This window comes from Rhinolophus ferrumequinum, chromosome 6 (assembly GCF_004115265.2).
Source record: "Rhinolophus ferrumequinum isolate MPI-CBG mRhiFer1 chromosome 6, mRhiFer1_v1.p, whole genome shotgun sequence".
NCBI classification, from domain to species: domain Eukaryota; kingdom Metazoa; phylum Chordata; class Mammalia; order Chiroptera; family Rhinolophidae; genus Rhinolophus; species Rhinolophus ferrumequinum.
Window position 1 is genome coordinate 56976593 of NC_046289.1, and position 19573 is coordinate 56996165.

Consider the following 19573-nt stretch of genomic DNA (forward strand, 5'->3'; position numbering starts at 1 on the left):
AAAAGAGAGGGGATAATTTTTTGTCTATATAGACAGAGATCCTGGAAAGTTATACAGACTAGTAGTGTTACTTGAAAACAATTGAGATGGAACAGGTCAGATAGAAGACAGTGGGAAGGCGACTTCCATGAATTTTCACATTTTTATATTTTAAATTATTTTACATCATTATATTTTTGAGCCATATAAATATAATACCTATTAAGAAAAATAAAAATGCAAGTATGGTCATGTTTAAGACATTTTGGTGAAATACTGCTCTATACAGCGTAATGTCTTAAAATTATCTTTATATAATATCTTTTAAAATGTGAATGCTGATATTGCAGCACATGCCTTGTAAAAAATTTTCAGAATGATAACTCCATTCCATTTTACCCCTTATAAATTATAGTGGGAGTCTCATGAAGGAGAGAATTTCACTGAGAGTCAAGTATTTAATATTAATGTACTAGCTTTAAAGGTCTTACATGGATTCACCTGTCCTTCATATCATATTCTACAAATAAGGGAAACAGAAATCAGTGAATTAAGTTATGTTACCTCTTACTCTAGGAATCTTCCTGATGCAGCAGAGCCTGATATTATTTCAACCATCAAAAAAACATTTAACTTTGGCCAGAGTGAAGCAATTCATTTATTTCAAACACTGATGGAGTGCATGAAAAGAAAGGAGCTTGTAAGTAGATTTTAGCACAGTAAATAAGCCTTTTTATTTTATTCAAAACACATTCTAAATTGGTGAAAAACTGGTTTTTAATTTGGAATTTAAATTTTTATATCTTTTTTTAACCATGTAAAGATGTCATTTATTGTTTTGTTCAAGCTAAAAGGTAGCTTAGAAGAAGAATTACAGTTTTTATACGGTATTGAGACATATTTGTACAACTGTTTTAGGAAAAGTTTCATAACTAGGCCTCAACAGACAAGGGCCAGAATCAAGGAAGAATGCTAAAGAGTTTGTTAATGGCTCCTCTACAATGTATTTATTAATAGGCAAAAAAACTGTTTTACTCCAAGTGAGTGCTCAAATTAAATTAAAGTGTTAAATTAAGTGTTGCTTAGTTTTCAGTTATCTAAACATGGCCTTAAGTTTTCAGAGATAAAGTTTATCCACTCTATAAGTAGGTGGATGATGTATTTCATTTTTGTACACTATGAAATAAAGTTAGTTGAAAAATTTGTATTGAGGTTATTACAGTAGTCTTTTACTTTATGAAAAAGGTTATTAAATAAAAATCTCAAATGGTATTACACTTCAAATAATTTAAAGAAATTTGCAGTAAAAAAAATTCTCATCAAGGACATATATAATAGAGTAAGTGTTCAGTTCACTCTGTAGAAGGAACAGCAGGATTTTCTCAGATAAGTAATCTATAGCCTCAGCCCATAAGTCACTTAGTAGTAAAGAACATAAGATAGGTCAAAAAATGAAACCAAACATTTTGAGTATACTTAAAACCATTTTATTTAGTAAATGATACAAAGTCTTTTATAGTAATATTATGTTTTTTGGTTCCTTATTTCTGACCAAAAAAATCCTTCCAAAACTGTATCTTCCATGTAGTTTGCAATTACTCTTTGTTTTATGTCTTATGTCTTGGCTTTTAAAATGTAATGGCATACTATTATGAATTAATCTTTAAATAGATCACTGTTTTCCACATTGGATCAGATGAACATCACGACATAGATGTAGCAATACTTACTGCACTGCTTAAAGGTAAGATTTAAACTTTTTTTTTGTAAGATCATTCATTTATGTCCTGTTTATACACGATAAGACTTTTTAATTTAGCAAAGTGTTTGGAACTGATTTTTTTCAATAATTTTTCTTTGTGAAAGACACATTTCTTTGACAATATGTTTGCTTTTGTTTTTATCTTGTAGAATTTTTTAAAAAGTTTATAGCAGGATTTATGCCACCAGACCTATTTAATTATTTTAAGAATGTGTCACATTTTTGATTGGCTAAAAAAATAAGTATATAAAGGTAAAAAGATATTAGTTGATAGAAATTCAAAATAGCATTTTTTTCAATGAATTTTTTTTTTTTTTAATTTTATTGGGAAATATTGGGGAACAGTGTGTTTCTCCAGGGCCCATCAGTTCCAAGTCATCTTCAATCTAGTTGTGGAGGGCGCAGCTCAGCCCGAAGTCCATTCGCTGCTTTCAATCTTTAGTTGGAGGGGGCACGGCCACCATCCCATGCGGGAATTGAACTGGCACCCTTGTTGGGAGCTCGCGTTCTAATCAACTGGCCATCCGGTCGCCCCTCCAGAAGCTCAGCGGCAGCTCGTCTTCAATCTAGTTGTGGAGGGCGCAGCTCACTGGCCCATGTGGGAATCGAACCGGCAACCCTGTTGTTCAGAGCTCACACTCTAACCAACTGAACCATCCGGCCGCCCAAAAAATAACATTCTTAAACGTGCAATTTTCATTCTGAAGGGAAATTTAGAAAGAAAACTAGGGGTGTCTTCTAGGACTAAGGCGTTAAGCACATTGAATTAGTTTTCTCTTGTTATCTTGCCAAAGACATCCAACTGATATAACAAACAATATTGCAGTGAAAAATCTTTTAAAATTAGAAACTAAAATGATGTCCCATCTAAGTACCTGAAAGTCCCAGTATGCAGTGAGGTGGCAGGAGCAGAGCAAGAGGGCATTATTCTTGTTATCATTTACAAGAATTTCCAAAATATTAGACCACAATAAATTGCCAGTAGATCACACATTTAAAAAAATACTATAATAAAATATAAGATAACATATACATAATCTTGAGAACAAGAGATCATAAATAATAGGAAAGCAAGAAACTATTAAGGGAAAGATCAGTAAATGGGATTGCATAAAAATACGATCTAAAAAGAGAGCACCTAATATTTGCCATATACTTTCTGTGTTGTAGTGGTGTAGAGTATTTATCTCATTTTACCTTTACAGTAATCTTAAGGGGAAGATTTCTTATTATTTTCCTTATTTTATAGATGAGGAAACTAAGGAAAAAGAATGTGGAGGGATCACAGAGAGCTGTTGTTAAAAATAAAAAGATGACTACCTCATGGAAAAATGAGTCATACTTTATGTAAAAGATATTAGCAGAATAATACAAATCCTTGGAGGAAATGTGGAAAGATGGTCAGTGTTATAATTTTTAGAAAGTAAAGTTTACAAAAAATCTTTGTCCCTCTAATAGGTATTCTTATACCTCTGATGGATGTTATAACCTTTCTGGAATATATTTTGGCAGTATATCAAAAACTTTAAAGTATATGTCCTTCTACTTACCAATTTGGCTTCTATAAAATCATCCTATGTAAATTATCAAACGTGCACAAAGTATCCTTACCAGAAAATTCAAAATAACCCGAATGCCCACTAGCATATTTATTGAATAAATTTTAGTTCACCTTTAAAACGTATTGATATGTATACAAGGTAAATCTACCGGGTGTGCCAAAAATATATATATAAGTGGACACTATGGTCAACGTTGCTTGAGCAATAGTTCGCTGTAATCAGAAGTGTCTGGACCCTGATGGTAACCACTTTGAGCACCTCTTGTAATTGCAGAAGTCAAACGTGACTTGTATTCATCTTTAGTTACCGATACATATTGAATATTACAATTTAATACAATTTTCCTTTCTTAAAATGTGTATATATATTTTTGGCACCCTCCGTATATGTACTGTTGTAGAAAACTAAGGTATGATATTATGGTACATAAAGCAGGCTGCTGAATACTTTGTATAGTATGATCCACTTTTGCATGAATAATTAAAAGTATGCATGTTAATTTATGCACAGAGAAGCACCTGAAAGGATATTTTTTATAATCTTGTCAGTACTATCTATATAATAGAAACAGGGCATCTTTTCTTCTCTTTGATCTGAACTGTTTGTAGTGTAATACTGTGCCTTTTATATAGTTGGAAAGTAAAAGTCCTCAACCCTGAGGGTTACCTTTTCTCTTTGAGGCAGGCTACCTCTGAACAGTGACGGACACTAACTGTGTAAGTTAGTTTAAAAGGGAGTGGGGAGAATCCATAAGTGTTCACATTTTAATGATGGTAAATTAATTGAACTTATCAACTATTTTCTGTATTCAATTAGGTACTAATGCATCTGCATTTGACCAGCTCATCCTTACATTGGCATGGGATAGAGTTGACATTGCCAAAAATCATGTATTTGTTTATGGACAACAGTGGCTGGTATGTAAAATAATCTGTACATAATGTAATTAAATTAAACTACAAGTGTTGGAACTGTAACCTAACTTGACGTTTTACCTGTCAAATACAAAATTTACCGAACTGCAAACTTATTTTACCTAAACATTTCTATAACATCCAAATTCATTTAGGATTTAGTAAGTTCTATTTGTCTCTTGATAAAATGTTATTTTTTTTATAGGACAGAGATCTTTAAAAATCCCAGAACTGAAAAAAGTCTTAGAAATAGTGCTTATGCAATCTGTGTTCATCAGGGATATTGAGTGTAATTTTCTTTTTGCGTTCTTGTCTGGTTTTGGTATCAGGGTAATTCTGGCATCATAAAATGAGTTTGGAAGAGTCCACTCCTCTTGCATGTTTTGAGGATTGGTATTAATTCTATTTTGAATGGTAGATTGAATCATTGAATCTGTCTGCTCCTGGACTTTTGTTTGTTGGGAGGTTTTTGAAAATTGCTTCCATCTTAATAGTATAATCAGTCTGTTCAGATTTTCTGTTTCATCATTATTCGATTTTAGTAGGTTTGTTTGTATGTTTTTAGGAGTTTATGCATTTTTTTCTGGGTTGTCCGATTTGTTGGCGTATGATCCCTCATATGACTATTTCTGTGGTGTCGGTTGTCACTTCTCTTTCATTTCTGATTTTATTTATTTGAGTCCTGTCTGTTTTTCTGGGTGAGTCTGTTTTTTTTTCTTGTTTTCCCAACTTTGTTTATCTTTTCAAAGAACCAGCTGTTAGTTTCATGGATTTTTCTTTATTATCTTTTTGGTCTCAACTTCATTTATTTTTGTTGTAATCTTTATTTCCTTTCTTCTACTCACTTAGGGCATTGTTTGTTCTTTTTCTAGTTTCTTGAGGTGTAAAGTTAGGTTAAGTTTTGTTTTGTTTTGTTTTTGAGGTAGGCATTTTATTGCTGTGAACTTTCCTCTTGTAACTAACTGCTTTTGCTGAACCCACAAAGTTTGGTATGTTATATTTCCATTTTCATTTGGATGGAATGTTTTTTGTATATTTGTTAAGTCTGTCTGATCTAATGTGACATTTAAGGCCAATGTTTCCTTACTGATTTTTTGTCTGGATTATCTCTCCATCAATGTGAGATATTAAAACCCCCCCTACTATTATTGTATTACTATTTCTCCTTTTAGGTCTATCAATATTTGCTTTGTATATTTAGAAGCTCCTATGTTGGGTGCATAAATATTTACAAATGTTTCCTCCTGTTGGATTGAGCGCTTTATCATTATGTAGTGCCCATCTTTGTCTCTTAATACAGTTTTTTGTTTTAAAACCTATTTTGTCTGATACAAATATAGCTACTTCAGCTTTCTTTTGGTCTTAATTTCCTTTTTGCATCCCTTCACTTTCAGTCTGTGTGTGTCTTTTTAACTCCAAAGTGAGTCTCTTGGAGGTAGCATATAGATGGGTCTTGTTCTTTAAATCTATTCAGCCACCCTATGACTTTTGATTGGAGTATGTAGTCTTTTAACATTTAAAGTAATTTTTGATAGATGTGCACATATTGCCATTTTCTTAATTGTTTCCTGACTGTAATTCTTCTGTTCCTTTCTTCTCTTGCACTCTTCCTTTGTGATTTGATGACTTTCTTTAGTGATATATTTATATTTCTTTATCTTTTGTATATTTACTGTGGGTTTTCGCTTTGTGCTTACCATGAAGCTTACATATAACAGTTTATATCTATAACAGTCTATTTTAAGTTGATAACAAGTTTAATCTCATTCTAAAAATCAACGTTTTTACTTTTCTCCTGCCACATTTTCTTTTGATGTCATATTTTAGAGCTTTTTATCTTGTATATACCTTAACTAATTATTATAATCAGTTATGTTTACTAATTTTGGCTTGTAACTTTCATAGTAGCTTTATAAGTGATTAATCCACTATCTTTACTGTATATTTACCTTTCCAGTGAGATTTATTCTTTCATGTATCTTTTTTATTACTAATTACTAAGCACCTTTTCTTTTCAGCTTAAAGAAGTCTCCTTAACATTTCTTGGAAGGTGGTTTCGTAGGAATTAACTACTTTACTTTTGGTTGTCTGGAAAACCTTTATCTCTCCTTCAGTTCTGAATAACTTTTCCAGGTAGAGTATTCTTGGTTGGAAATTTTCTTCTTTCAGCACTTTGAATATATCGTGCCACTCCCTTCTGGCCTGCTGGAAAATCTGCTAATTGTTTTTTGGGGGTTCCCTTGTATGTAAGAAGTTGTTTTTCTGCTTTTAATATTCTCTCCTTGTCTTTAACTTGTGATATTTTAATTATGTTCTTGGTATGGGTTTTGTGGGTTCATCTTATTGAATCTTTCCGGATTTGGATGCCTGTTTCCTTCCTCAGGTTTTGGAAGTTTTCAGCTATTTCCACAAATAAGATTTTTTCCCCTTTTTCTTCTCCTTCTGGGAGCCCTATAATAGAATGTTAGCCCATTTGATATTGTTCATTAAGCTGTATACACTGCTTTTCATTCTTTTGTTACTTTTTGCTGCTCTGATTGGGTGAGGTCCACTGCCCTGTCCTTGATTCACTGATCCTTTCTTCTGCTTCATCTAGTCGGCTATTGAAGCCTTTTAGTGTACTTTTCAGTTTCATTATTGTAGTCTCCAGTTCTGTGACTTCTATTTGGTACATTCTTATAATTTCCATCTGTTTGTTGAAATTTCTCACTCACTATGTTAATCCATTCTTTCCCCAGTTCTATGAGCAACTTTGTGACATTACTTTAAACTTTTTGTCAAGTAAATTACTTCTCTCCATGTCATAAATGTTGTTTTTGTGACGTTTTGTCTTGTTCTTTCATTAGGAATGTATTCTGCTTGTTTCTTCATTTTATTTGACTCACTTTATTGCTTTCTGTACAGATAAAACAACCACCTCTCACAATTTTGAAGGAGTGGCCTTATGTGTTTGGGGGACGTGAATCTTGTCATTCAACCCAGCCCCATCTCTTTATTGTTTCCCAAATCTTTGTGCTTGTCTAAGCAGACTATTATATTTTTAATAACTCCCAGTAGTTAAGGATGTGCCAAGACCTGTCATCCTCACGGGGAGAATCTCAGCACCTATATTCAGGCTGATTGGAAGCCAGACCCTTGACAACAGCTTTTAAAAATCCTCAGCAAAATATTAGGAAACCAAATTCAGCAGTACATTAAAAGGCTCATTACTGTGATCAAGTAGGATTGGTTCAGGTGATGCAAGGATGGTTCAACATCCACAAATCAGTGTGATACACTGCATTAACAAAATGAAGGATAAAAATCACATGGTCATCTCAATACATACACGAAAAGCATTTGACAAAATTCAACATTTATTTATGAAACTCAACAAAATGGCTATAGAGGGAATGTACCTCAACATAATAAAGGTAATATATGACAAGCCCACAGGTAATGTCATGGTCAATGGTAAAAAGCAGAAAGCTTTTTCTCTTAAGATCAAGAACAAGACAAGGTTGCCCACTCTCACCACTTTTAGTCAACATAGTACTGGGAGTCCTAGCCAGAGCATTTAGGCAAGAAAAAGAAATAAAAGGTATCTAAATTAAAAAGGAAGTGGTAAAATTGTCACTATTTGTAGATGACATAGTATATGTGGAAAACCTTAAAGACTCCATTAAAAAATGTTAGAACTAATAAACACATTTAATAAAATTGTAGGATACAAAATGAAAACACAAATTTCTGTTGTTTTTCTATACACTAATAATGAACATTCAGAAAGTGAAATTAAGAAAAAGTCCATTTACAATTGCATTAAAAAGAATAAAATTCCTAGGAATAAATTTAATCAATGAGTTGTAAGACCTGTATATTGAAAACTAAAAGATATTATGGGTGAAATTGAAGAAGACACAAATAAATGGAAACATACTCTGTGTTCATGGATAGAAAAAGTCTGTATTGTTGAAATGTCCATACAACCTAAAACAGTTTAAAGATTCAGTGCAATCCATATCAAAGTCCAGTGGCATTTTTTGCAGAAATAGAACAAATAATCCTAAATTTATATGGAAAAACAAGAGAGCCCAAATAGCCAGACCAATCTTGACAAAGAAGAACAAAACATGGGTGTCATGCTCCCTAAATCCTGACTATATTACAGATCTCTGGTAATTAAAACATTATGCTATTGGCATAAAACGGACATATAAATAAGGAGTGGAATAAATTACAGAACTCAGATGGAACAGTGCCATTTGTGACAACATGGATGAATCTTGAGATTATTATGCTAAGGGAACTAAGTCAGACAGAAAAAGTCACGTACCATATGACTTCACTGATATGTGGGATATAAAACTGAAAGCAACAAAGGAACAAAACAAAGAAATAAAAACTCATAGATACAGACAATAGTTGAGTGATTACCAGAGGGTAAGGGGATGGGGGTGGTAGAAGAGGGTAAACAGGGTTAAATATATGATGATGGGAGAAAAATAAATAAAATTTGAAACAAAAAAATTACAGAGCTCAGAAATAAACCCCTGCATATAGGGTCAATTAATTTGTGACAGTGAGCCAAGAATATGTGATGGGGAAAGAGCAGTCTTATCAGTAAATGATGTTGGGAAAACTGGACAGCCACATGTAAAAGAATGAAACTTGACCACCATTTTATATCACACAAAAAAATTAACTCAAGATGGATGAAAGACTTCAATGTAAGACCTGAAACCATAAAACTAGAATAAAACACAGGCAATAAGCTCCTTGCTACAATTCTTGGTGATACTGTTTTTAATCTGACAATAAGCAAAAGCAGCAAAAGCAAAATAAGCCAGTGGGACTCCATCAAACTAAAAAGCTTCTGCACAGCAAACAAAACAGTCAAAAAATGAAAAGACTATTAAATAGGAGAAAATATTTGCAAATCATATATTTTTCAAGAGTTTAATGTCCACCCCCCCCAGAAACCTCATACAACTCAATAGTCAAAAAAATAATAATAATCTAGTTAAAAAATGGACAGAAGATCTGAATAGATGTTTTTTTCCCCAAAGAAGACATACAAGGTCTGACAGTTCAGCTTGCGAACTCATCCTAGAAAAAGTGCTACATACTTCATTGCTGAATATCACTACGGTCACCTTCGAAGTACTCCCCTTGGGAAGCTATGCATTGACACCATCACCTAGTCCACCTTTTAGAGCAATTTTGGAATTCTTTCTGGAATGGCCATCAGCTCTATCGTCATCTTACCCTCGATGTCCTGAATGTCATCAAAATGTTTTCCTTTCAATATTTCCTTTTTCTTTGGGTAAAGCAGTCATTGGGGGCCAGATTAGGTGAGTAGGAAGGGTGCTCCAATTTAATTACTTGTGTACTGACTGAAAACTCCCTCACAGACAGTGCGAGTAAGCCGGTGCATTGTCGTGATGCAAGAACCATGAATTGTTGGGGAAAAGTTCAGGTCGTTTTCATCTTTTTCACGCATTCTTCTCAGCACTTCCAAATAGTAAACTTTGTTAACTGATTGTCCGGTTGGTACAAATTCATAATGAATAATCCCTCTGATATCAGAAAAGGTTAGCAACATTGTTGTAACAAGTTTGTGAACTTAATTGTCAGACCTTGTACTAATGGCCAACAGGCACATGAAAAGGTGCTCAATATCAGTTATCAGGGAAATATAAACAAAACCAAAATGCGATATCACCTCACATCTGTTAGAATGTCTGTTATCAAAAAGACAAGAAATAAGAATTGGCGAGCATATGGAGAAAAGGGAACCCTTGTGCGCTGTTGGTGGGAATGTAAATTGATACAGCCACTATGTTAAACAATATGAAGATTTCTCGAGAAATTAAAAATAAAACTACTGTACTCTTCAGCAGTTCCACTTCTGAGTATTTATCAGAACAAAATGAAAATGGTAACTTGAAAGGTTACATGCACCTGCATGTTTATGGCAGCATTATTTACAGTATCCAAGATACGGAAATAATCTTAAGTATCCATTGATGGATGAATGGATAAAGAAATTGTGATACACACACACACACACCCAGCTTGAGGGCATTATGTTAAGTGAAATAATTTAGACATCGAAAGATAAATACTGTATGATCTATTATATGTGGAATTTAAAAATATATCAAACTCATAAATAGAATGGTTTTGTGGTTGCCATAGGCGCAGGGATTGAGGGTGGAAGAATGAATGAAAGGGGTTAAGAGCTTAAAAAAATGAGATCGTGCTCTGTATAGAAGAGAACTCATAGAGCGTTCTCTTGGATGTTTCTTTCCACCAGTTCGTTCTGCAGTTTTCCCGTTCTCACCGAATGGCACCAACCTCTTCCCAGTTTCTTAGACAAGAATCCTTAGTGTCATTTTTTACTTTTCTTTCTCATATATTACAGTCAAATTCCATTTGTAAATCTTTTCAGATTTCCTTTTGAAATACCTAGTTTTATCATCCTGGTCCAGTCTACTATCACCCTTCTGTATTGTTCTACTAGCATCTTGTGTGGTTTCCTTCCTCTCATTCTTCATCTCCATTTACAGACAGGAGATGAATCACATCACATTTACCCAAAGCATAGCCCAGAACCCTTACGGTAATACACAAGGCTTTACATCATCTGCCCCATTACTATCTCTCTTACTTTATATGTTCCCACTATCCAGTTTGCTTTTATGTAGCCATTGGCTTTCTTGCTGTTTTTAGAACATACCAAGATTGCTCCTCTTTCTAGGCTTTGTACTGTTTTCTCTGTTTGGAACATTATTCCCCTAGATACCTTCCTGGGCTTGCTTCTGCTCTCTTTCTGGCATGTAACCACGTCTCCTCCTTAGCTTGGCTTTTACTGTCCACCCTATTTTAATAGCAGCCCTCTGTGACAGGATTTTGTGTGTTCTTGGTCATTTTTTCTCTTAAGCATTTATCATCCTCTGCTAAACCATATTTTAGCTATTTGTCTACTCCTAGAAAGTAAATTTTATGACAGCAAGAATATTATTTTGTGCATTGCTTTATTCACAGCTTGGCACATAGTAAGTACTTGCCAAATTTTTGTTACATGTCTGACTCGGTAGGAGGCTGGGTAACTTAAATGTTCATCCGTACTTTGGAATATCATCCTGCCTTTACAGAGAATGAGCTAGGTCTTTTCTATCTACACAGTGTAAACAGCAAATTGCAGAAAAGTATGCATAGCGTGATCTTAATTGTGGCAAATTCTGTTTATGAAGGTATACACATTCATGCATATCCACATGTGGTCATAGAACCTTTATGGAAACTAAATATGGGATATGTCTGCAGACATGATGATGGCCAGAGAAAAGAAAGTTTTATACCATTTATGAGATTTGATTGTTTTTTTAAACCATGGGCATATATTTCCTGTGTGATAATGAAAAAACATCCGTCAGTTCCCGTTGTATTACTACAGAGGAAGAGATTGATGTTAATCAGCTGTGGGAAAACTTATAGAAAGCCAACCTTTTATTCCACTGAATAATTTCATTGGATTTTTGGTTTCCTGAGATGTAAAGGCTTTGACAAAGCCTTTATCTTCTGTGTATATGTGGATTTATTCTGTACAATGTTGTGTATTTGATTTTGTGTTCTCTCCATGGTTAATGCAGAGTTGGCAGGACAGTTGTTTTACTTTTTTTCCTCTTGATTGTTAGGAGTTCAGTTTGCATTAAGTGTATCAAGAAATGTTGCTTAGGAAGTAGAAAATTTTTTTAAACTAAAACTTTTTTTTCTAGATATCAATTTAGTTAGATTTAGCCAATTTAGTTAGACTTTATTTTTCTAGGGCAGTGGTTATAGACCCAATCAGTTCAAACAGTTCTTCTTTCTTTTTCTTTTTTAATAATTTTGTATTTTTCAATTACAGTTGATGTACAATATTATATTAGTTTCACGTGTACAACATAGTGATTAGACATAACTTATGAAGTGATCACCCTAATAAGATTAGTACCCATCTGACACCATACATAGTTGTTACAGTGTAGTTGACTCTCCTTATGCTATATTTTACGTCCTCCTGACTTTTTTTTTTTGTTGTTGTTGTTGTTGTTTTAATTTATTGGGGAATATTGGGGAACAGTGTGTTTCTCCAGGGCCCATCAGCTTCAAGTCGTTGACCTTCAATCTAGTTGTGGAGGGCGCAGCTCAGCTCCAAGTACAGTTGCTGTTTTGCAGTCTTGTAGTTGCAGGGGGCACAACCCACCATCCCATGCAGAAATTAAACAGGCAACCTTGTTGTTCAGAACTCGCACTCTAACCAACTGAGCCATCCGGCCGCCCCTCCAGACTGTTTTTATAACTGGTAATTCACACATTTTAATCCCTTTCCCCTTTTCACCCATTCTCCTAAATACCTCTTCCATCTGGCAACCCAAACAGTTCTTTTTTAAAACAAAAAATTTGTTAAGCCTCTTTTTATTATACAAAAACGACATTTTATAAATACTACACAGATTTAAAAAAAAAAAAAAAACAGTATAATGCCCTAATTTTAAAAAAAGCCAGAGAAATAAAACTGATTTATAAGAAAAATAGATATTTACGCAGATATTCAAGATTGGCAATATATAAAAGATATAATAAGTAGAATGCTTTCACATATTATTCATAGAATTAGTTTAAATGCTGCAGTTGAGTACTGACTAATACAGGAATGTTGTTGGTAACTTAAATTCTATGGGAAGCAGAAAAACCCCCCTTACAAGTACTAGATTAAGGAAAGGGCAGTGAGAGGATCAAGTCAGCAATAGAGTAAAATTTGTTAATGTTAGAATAAATAATAAATAGAATTATTTGTATGTGATAAGAGAGAGAAGGGTATATATGATATTAACTAAAATAAGAATAACATGACATGATAAATTACAGGCTATTGATATGAGAAAATGAATGTGTTACATTCTTTTAAATTAGCTGGGTTTTATTTTTAAGTACAATGTCAAAATATTTTCCTTGTTATGACCTAAAATTGAGTGAACAATATCACAGAAAACATCTTCCATTTTGAAATCCTATCATGTATAAGGCATGCATTTAGTCTGTATATAAAAATATCCTGGAGTTCATATCCTTTGCTAAGTGATAGAAATAAAGAAGTGGTAATAGAAGCTGCGTAGAGAAGTTGTATAGTTGTATTGTTAACTTCTGAAGACAAAATAAGAATAAATTTGAAAAACAACAGGCAAAAAAAAATTGCAATAGTATTGGTATTGATTTTAATCATATAGTACCAAAATGTTAAAAATAATACAGAAGCAATAGTATGAGATAATAATATCACATACTAATATATTAATACTAAATATATTAATATTCTGTTAATAAAGTAACCCTTATTAATGATATTCAAGGAAATCTATTTGTGTCTCCACTAATTTAATAGCATTGATTGGAAGTTTTTTAAAGTGTGTCAGAATCTGTAAAAACTTAAAAGGAACAGCTACAAATGCTGACTGATATGCATGTGTTATATTAAACTCAAATGGCACAGGTTGTATTGTTAATAGATGTGATTTTTCTCTTACAGTGAATAATTTGTTAAAGTTCTACAGAAAACTAAGTACAGTCTTGTCTAACTTACATGATGGTTCTGTTTTTTTGAAAGTTCATAGAAAAAATCATGATAGAGTACTTTGTGTTTATACTATATGTAAAGCAATATTACTAGATTTTCATTCATGAGCATCTAACAGGATAATAGAAAGTTGTGTGAGATGTGGGACAATTTGTTTGTGAGTGAGATTGTCTGGCATATTGCATGATTTCTGGTATCTTTTGATCCTACCCATTAAATGTTAGTAATGGCTCCCAGTTACTGAAATGATCCCTCCAAAATACCTTTCCTAAATATCGAAAACCATTGCTTTAAGGTATTTTTTCCCTAAATTTAGTTGATAATGGATTCTCTCTTGTGTCCCCCACCCCACACACAACGTCACACTTGCTCTCCTGCAACGTAGTGTTTATGGAATGTTGTTTGGGGAATGCTATTCTAGAGATGTCTTTTCATCTATTCTCTATATACCTTAAGTTCTAACCTTTTTCTGTTTTGCATCTTTTTAATCTTCTAAAACTGTTTGGGATCAAAGAGGTATAAATGCCGAGGACTTGCATTTAGAACTGTTTGTGTAATTAGAATGTGTGAAACACATTTATTAATATTGATACTTTTTTAGGTTGGATCCTTGGAACAAGCTATGCTTGATGCTCTTGTAATGGACAGAGTTGCATTTGTAAAACTTCTTATTGAAAATGGAGTAAGCATGCATAAATTTCTTACCATTCCTCGACTGGAAGAACTTTACAACACTGTAAGTATATGTTAATATTCTTTGTTAGCTAAATTTTATCATCTTTGGGAAGTGTCATTTTATCTGAACTTATTCAATCCTATTGATAAAACCTTGAATGTCTTGCTAGATTACATCGAAAAATTACAGTCTTAGTGCAGATTGGTTATATAATAGTTGGAAGCCCTTTTCCCTGTTTCTGGGGACCTCCCCTGTCACTGTAGCCACATAGGAAAGAGATGTAGTGTTATCAATCCTGTCTCCCTTTCCCTCCCCTCTCCCTTATTTTAAAACTATAGGGTCAACTTCCTAATAATAGAGTCACTATATTTCTTTTTTCTTGGTGATCATTTGTTACACTAAATATCTTTTGACTCTTTTGCCTAATGGAGAAGTTACACATTGCTCTTTATTTTCATTTTTTGTATTCATTTGACCTTGTGGTGTCCCCCTTTTAGCTTACATACTGTTTTTTATTCTTCAAAAGAGCTCCTGAAAACAAATTATTCCCTTCACAAAGCCTTTCTCATTTCATTTCAGATTTCATGTCTCTAGCATTGGAGAGGGTAAATAAATACTATCCTTCTAATTGGTTTCCATGTTACTAATACGAATGTAATTGAGCTATACTTTGAGGAGCGCTGTGACCAAATCCTAGCTTCCTAATTTTGACTTCTCTGCAAAGCTGTGTTCTACCTATTTATTTTCTACCTATTTATCTCCTTTTCATTCCTAATGTCTTTGCACTACCCAGTCATTTCCAGTCTCTACTACTTTTGTAATCTGATCTCCTTGTCTTTCTTCACATCACTCTTTAATTATTCTTGTAATCACATATTTTACCATATATTTTCCCAGTTTAAAAACTCTTGATGGCCCTCCAAAATATACAGAATAATATTGAAATCCTTAGTTTGATTTTCAGAGCTCTCCAGCTTTTAAAACTTTGAAATTTTGCCCCACCTGTCTCTCTCACTTGGCCTTTTTAGTCTCATACCCACTTATACTGGGTATTTCAACTACATTATCCACCTACCATTTTTCCCAAAATACAATTTAAAAAAAATTGTTTGGTCTTTACATGGTGCTGGTCTGTTTTTCTTCCAATTATTCCAAACTTGCTGGAATTTTATTCATTGTTTAGAATTTAGTTTAAATGCCATGCCATTGTCTTCATGAAGCCCAGTGGCATAGTTAGTTAAGTACAATTATATCTTTCACAGCGGATTGTAAATTACTTTTGAGTAGGGGTTATATCTTTATTTTCCCCCATATTTTTCCTTTAATAGTGTCTAGTGGGCCCGCCCAGAGGCTCAGATGGTTGGAGCATCATGCTCCTAACACCGAAGTCGCTGGTTCGATTCCCACATGGGCTAGTGAGCTGCGCCCTCTACAGCTAAGACTGTGAACAACAGCTCTCCCTGGCGCTGGGCTGCCATGAGCAGCCAGAGGTTGGCGTAGGCTGCCGTAGGCTGTTGTGCTCTGCCGCAGGCTATTGCGTGTCGCCGCCGGAGCCGCAGGTGGCCAAGAGCTACGGTGAGCTGCTCTGAGTGGCCAACCAACAACCGGCGACCGACTGCCTCAGCAGGGGGGAACACAACGCTCATAATACCAGCATGGGACAGGGAGCTGAGTCCTACACAACTAGGCTGAGAAACAAGGGCTTGAACCGGAGGGTGGGGGCAGAGATGCGGAAGAAGGGGGGGGGGAATAGTGTCTCTAGCACAGTTACAGTGAACTTTGTTGGCGTTCTACTATCTCTAGTGAACAGAGATAAAAATTAAAAGGATTATTCATTGTGCTGAAGTATGGTTTATCTCTGAAACATAAAGCAAATGTAAAACAATAAAAATAAAAATTGATCCCATTAGCAAGGCAAGTAATTTTTTAAATTGTATAACTCAGTAGTTACTTTCAGCATGAATTATTAATAATTTTTTTAAATGTTTAAGGGATTGTAAACATGACAAAACAGGTTCTCAAACTTTTTGGTATCAGGGTCCTCCAATAACAACAATTATTGAGGACTTTAAAGAAGTGTTCTAATAGGGTTTTGTTTATGTGTGTTGGTATTTACCATATTAGAATATAAAAACAAGAAATCTTAAAAGTATTTTTTAATTTGTGTTTAAGTTAACAATCCACTATATGTTAACAGAAAAACGTATTTTTCAAGAAAACAAAAACTTAGTGAGGAGAGTAGAATAATTTTACACTTTTACAAATCCCTTTAATGCCTGGATTTTTAGAAGACTGCTGGATACTCATATTTGCTTTTGAATTTAATTTCACAATATCACACATCAAGAAGCCTGTGGAAAATTTTCCTGAACACTTAAGAGAATGAGAATGAAAAAATGCAAATGACATCTTTACGTGATTCTGAAAATACTTTTGATCTCATGGACCTCCTGAAAGGGTCTTGAGGGTATTTAGGGGTTCCAGGACCACACTTTGAGAACTGTGTTAAAATATATTTATTTTATACTAAAAAGTTATGTTTAATGAATAAACATTAATGGATTAAGATAAAGTAGAATTCCAAAAACTGCATTTCTACGTGATTAAATACTGTTAGAAAAACTACAGTTAAACTTTCTAATACCTAAAGTATGAAATACTTCATATTAACTTGGAAGATACATTTATTTGTCTTTATTTATTTATTTGACACATTATAAAAGTTAACATATGGGAGAAAATGGGCAGGAAAAACTTAGCTCCTGAGTGTCTAAACCAGGGGTGTCCAAACTGCGGCCCGCGGGCCAACTGCGGCCCGCAATCCATTGTTAATTGGCCCGCAGCATATTCCAAAAATATATTTAGTTTACTTAAATAAACCAGGTGAGGCAATATGTACTTCACCTTGAGTGAGTGGCCCGGCTGTTTGTGTATTTTACTGCATATGGCTCTTGGTAAAAAGCGTTGAAAAAAGTTTGGACACCCCTGGTCTAAACTAAATATTGTAAAAAGAAGACAGCAAAGTAAAATGTAGTTTATATGCAATATCTTTTATAGTCATCTTTAGATATTATACAAAATTTAAAAGCCAAGAATAGCAAAGAAAATATTTTTTTTCAAAGAAATATGTTTACCCAGTTAGATTTGAAAATTTATTACCAAGTATATGTGATCAGAATGGAAAAGTAGATTGCATTGATTACTATGATAGCCTCATAAAAAATTAACACAATAGTGGGAGAAAAATCCCATTTGATACTTGTTTTAAACAATAAATTTAAAGTGTTGAAATAAGTCTTTTGATTTGTGCTGTATAAAATTCATTGCAATAAATTTCAGATGGGTGAAAGCACCAGCTAAAACGTTTAGAAGAATACTTTGTTTGGCCCATTCACCTCAGTGTTGATGAGGGAGATACACTCCTGGGTATTTTTTCAAAATAGAGGATACCATCAAAATAAGATTAGTGTAAAAATGAAACTAGTGTTTAGTCTACAGTATATATAAATGGAATTAAGATAATAGGAAAAAGATGACATACGAAAATGTTAAAAGTTTGTTACCCAAAACATTTAAAGCATTGATACAACCTGATGATTAGTGGCAGAAGCAGAGGTACAGATATTTTAACAAGAAAGAGAATGTATACCTCCATTATTAATGAAAGAAAGGTAGATTAAATTTAAGATATAATTGTGAAGTTTGCAGTGTTTGCATGACTTTAGAAAACAAAAACTGAGTGTTACATGAGTAAAAAATGTAAGAACATAAGAAATTATACGTTTTTAGTTAATAAGACAATATGAAATGGTTATATCCTTTTCTTTGTTCCATTTTATGAACAGAACTTATTTAACTCAAAAACAATGTAATTTGTGTAAGTAGGTTCATAAAAGTTCTATACATAATGAAAAGGAAAGTTGTTCGCATTATTTTAAAAGAAAAATAATAGTTTGCTCTAATTTTTTCTCCTTAAAGAAACAAGGTCCAACTAATCCAATGCTATTTCATCTTGTTCGAGATGTCAAACAGGTAAGAGATTATTTTCTTTTCCAAAATATTATTTTAAAAAATCATTCATACTTCCATCTGTTTCGAAAAACATTTACATACGTCTTAAAAATAGCACTAAAATGACCATTTTTTATGGGCTAAATTTAAGGACTAAATTTGTGGTAACATAGCAGTAAAGAGCATAATGTATTAGAAATCAAGAAAGAGGAAAGTTCATCATGAAATTCTGACTGAGTTTCTTGAGCTTCTAGTCATCTGAGATAGAGTGATGAATTTCGTAGTGCTCATTGGTCCACAGAGGAAGATCAATGATAGAATGAATCTTCTTCCTGTGTTTTCAAAAGAAATTTCTTCCCAGGCATGTAAAGACATTGAATAAGGACATTCTTCAACTGGATGGTAATCTTAGTGGCAGATTTTTTTTTGCTTTTCCCAGAGCGCTTGAGTAATGGGGGAGACCTTCAGTCCAGGGGGTTTCTAACACACATTTGCATTATGATTTACTTAATGTGGGTTAGCAGAAAGAACTGTAGTTGTTAATTCTGGAAACAAGTAAAAGATTTGGTATGTATTGACTATTCTTACATTGGTGACTATAATAATTCCAATTTTTTTATTTTTGTAAGTGAAAAATCCTGAAGTAAAGGTAGTAATTGAATATTTTGTAGTCAAATTAATAAGTTTTGTAAGTTATTTGTATAGTTTAAGAAATTACTTATGATTTTATTTTAGCTAACTCACATTATTTTCCTTAATTTAGGTATTTCCCATTCAAGTGGGCTCATATCATAATGGTATTTGTCAGATTTTTTTAAAAACTAAAACTATCATACATGACATCTTCAATCATAAAGCATATTTTGAGGTTGCTTAAGATAAAATATAAACAAAAATACTACATTTAAAATGAACATTTTTTGATTAATGTTAAATAGACTTAAAGAATATAGATATCTAGAGATTAGAAACTTCACAGATGGAACCAAAATATAAGAAGTATAAGCATTTTTAAAAATACTAAGTTCATGAAATTATAATTAGAATGGTGATGGTAAGAGGGCA

General features: G+C 33.3%; 1 protein-coding gene across 3 annotated transcripts in view; it reads left to right on the forward strand.

Moving 5' to 3' along the window:
* TRPM7 (transient receptor potential cation channel subfamily M member 7) overlaps positions 1 to 19573 on the forward strand; it is a 104737-nt gene that overhangs the window by 39017 nt on the left and 46147 nt on the right. For all 3 annotated transcript variants that reach the window (XM_033107280.1, XM_033107279.1, XM_033107282.1), the window contains exons 9-13: positions 556 to 679; positions 1651 to 1723; positions 4120 to 4220; positions 14423 to 14557; positions 18476 to 18529. In XM_033107280.1, the coding sequence (XP_032963171.1) occupies positions 556 to 679; positions 1651 to 1723; positions 4120 to 4220; positions 14423 to 14557; positions 18476 to 18529 (487 nt within the window). The remainder of the gene's footprint in view (positions 1 to 555; positions 680 to 1650; positions 1724 to 4119; positions 4221 to 14422; positions 14558 to 18475; positions 18530 to 19573) is intronic.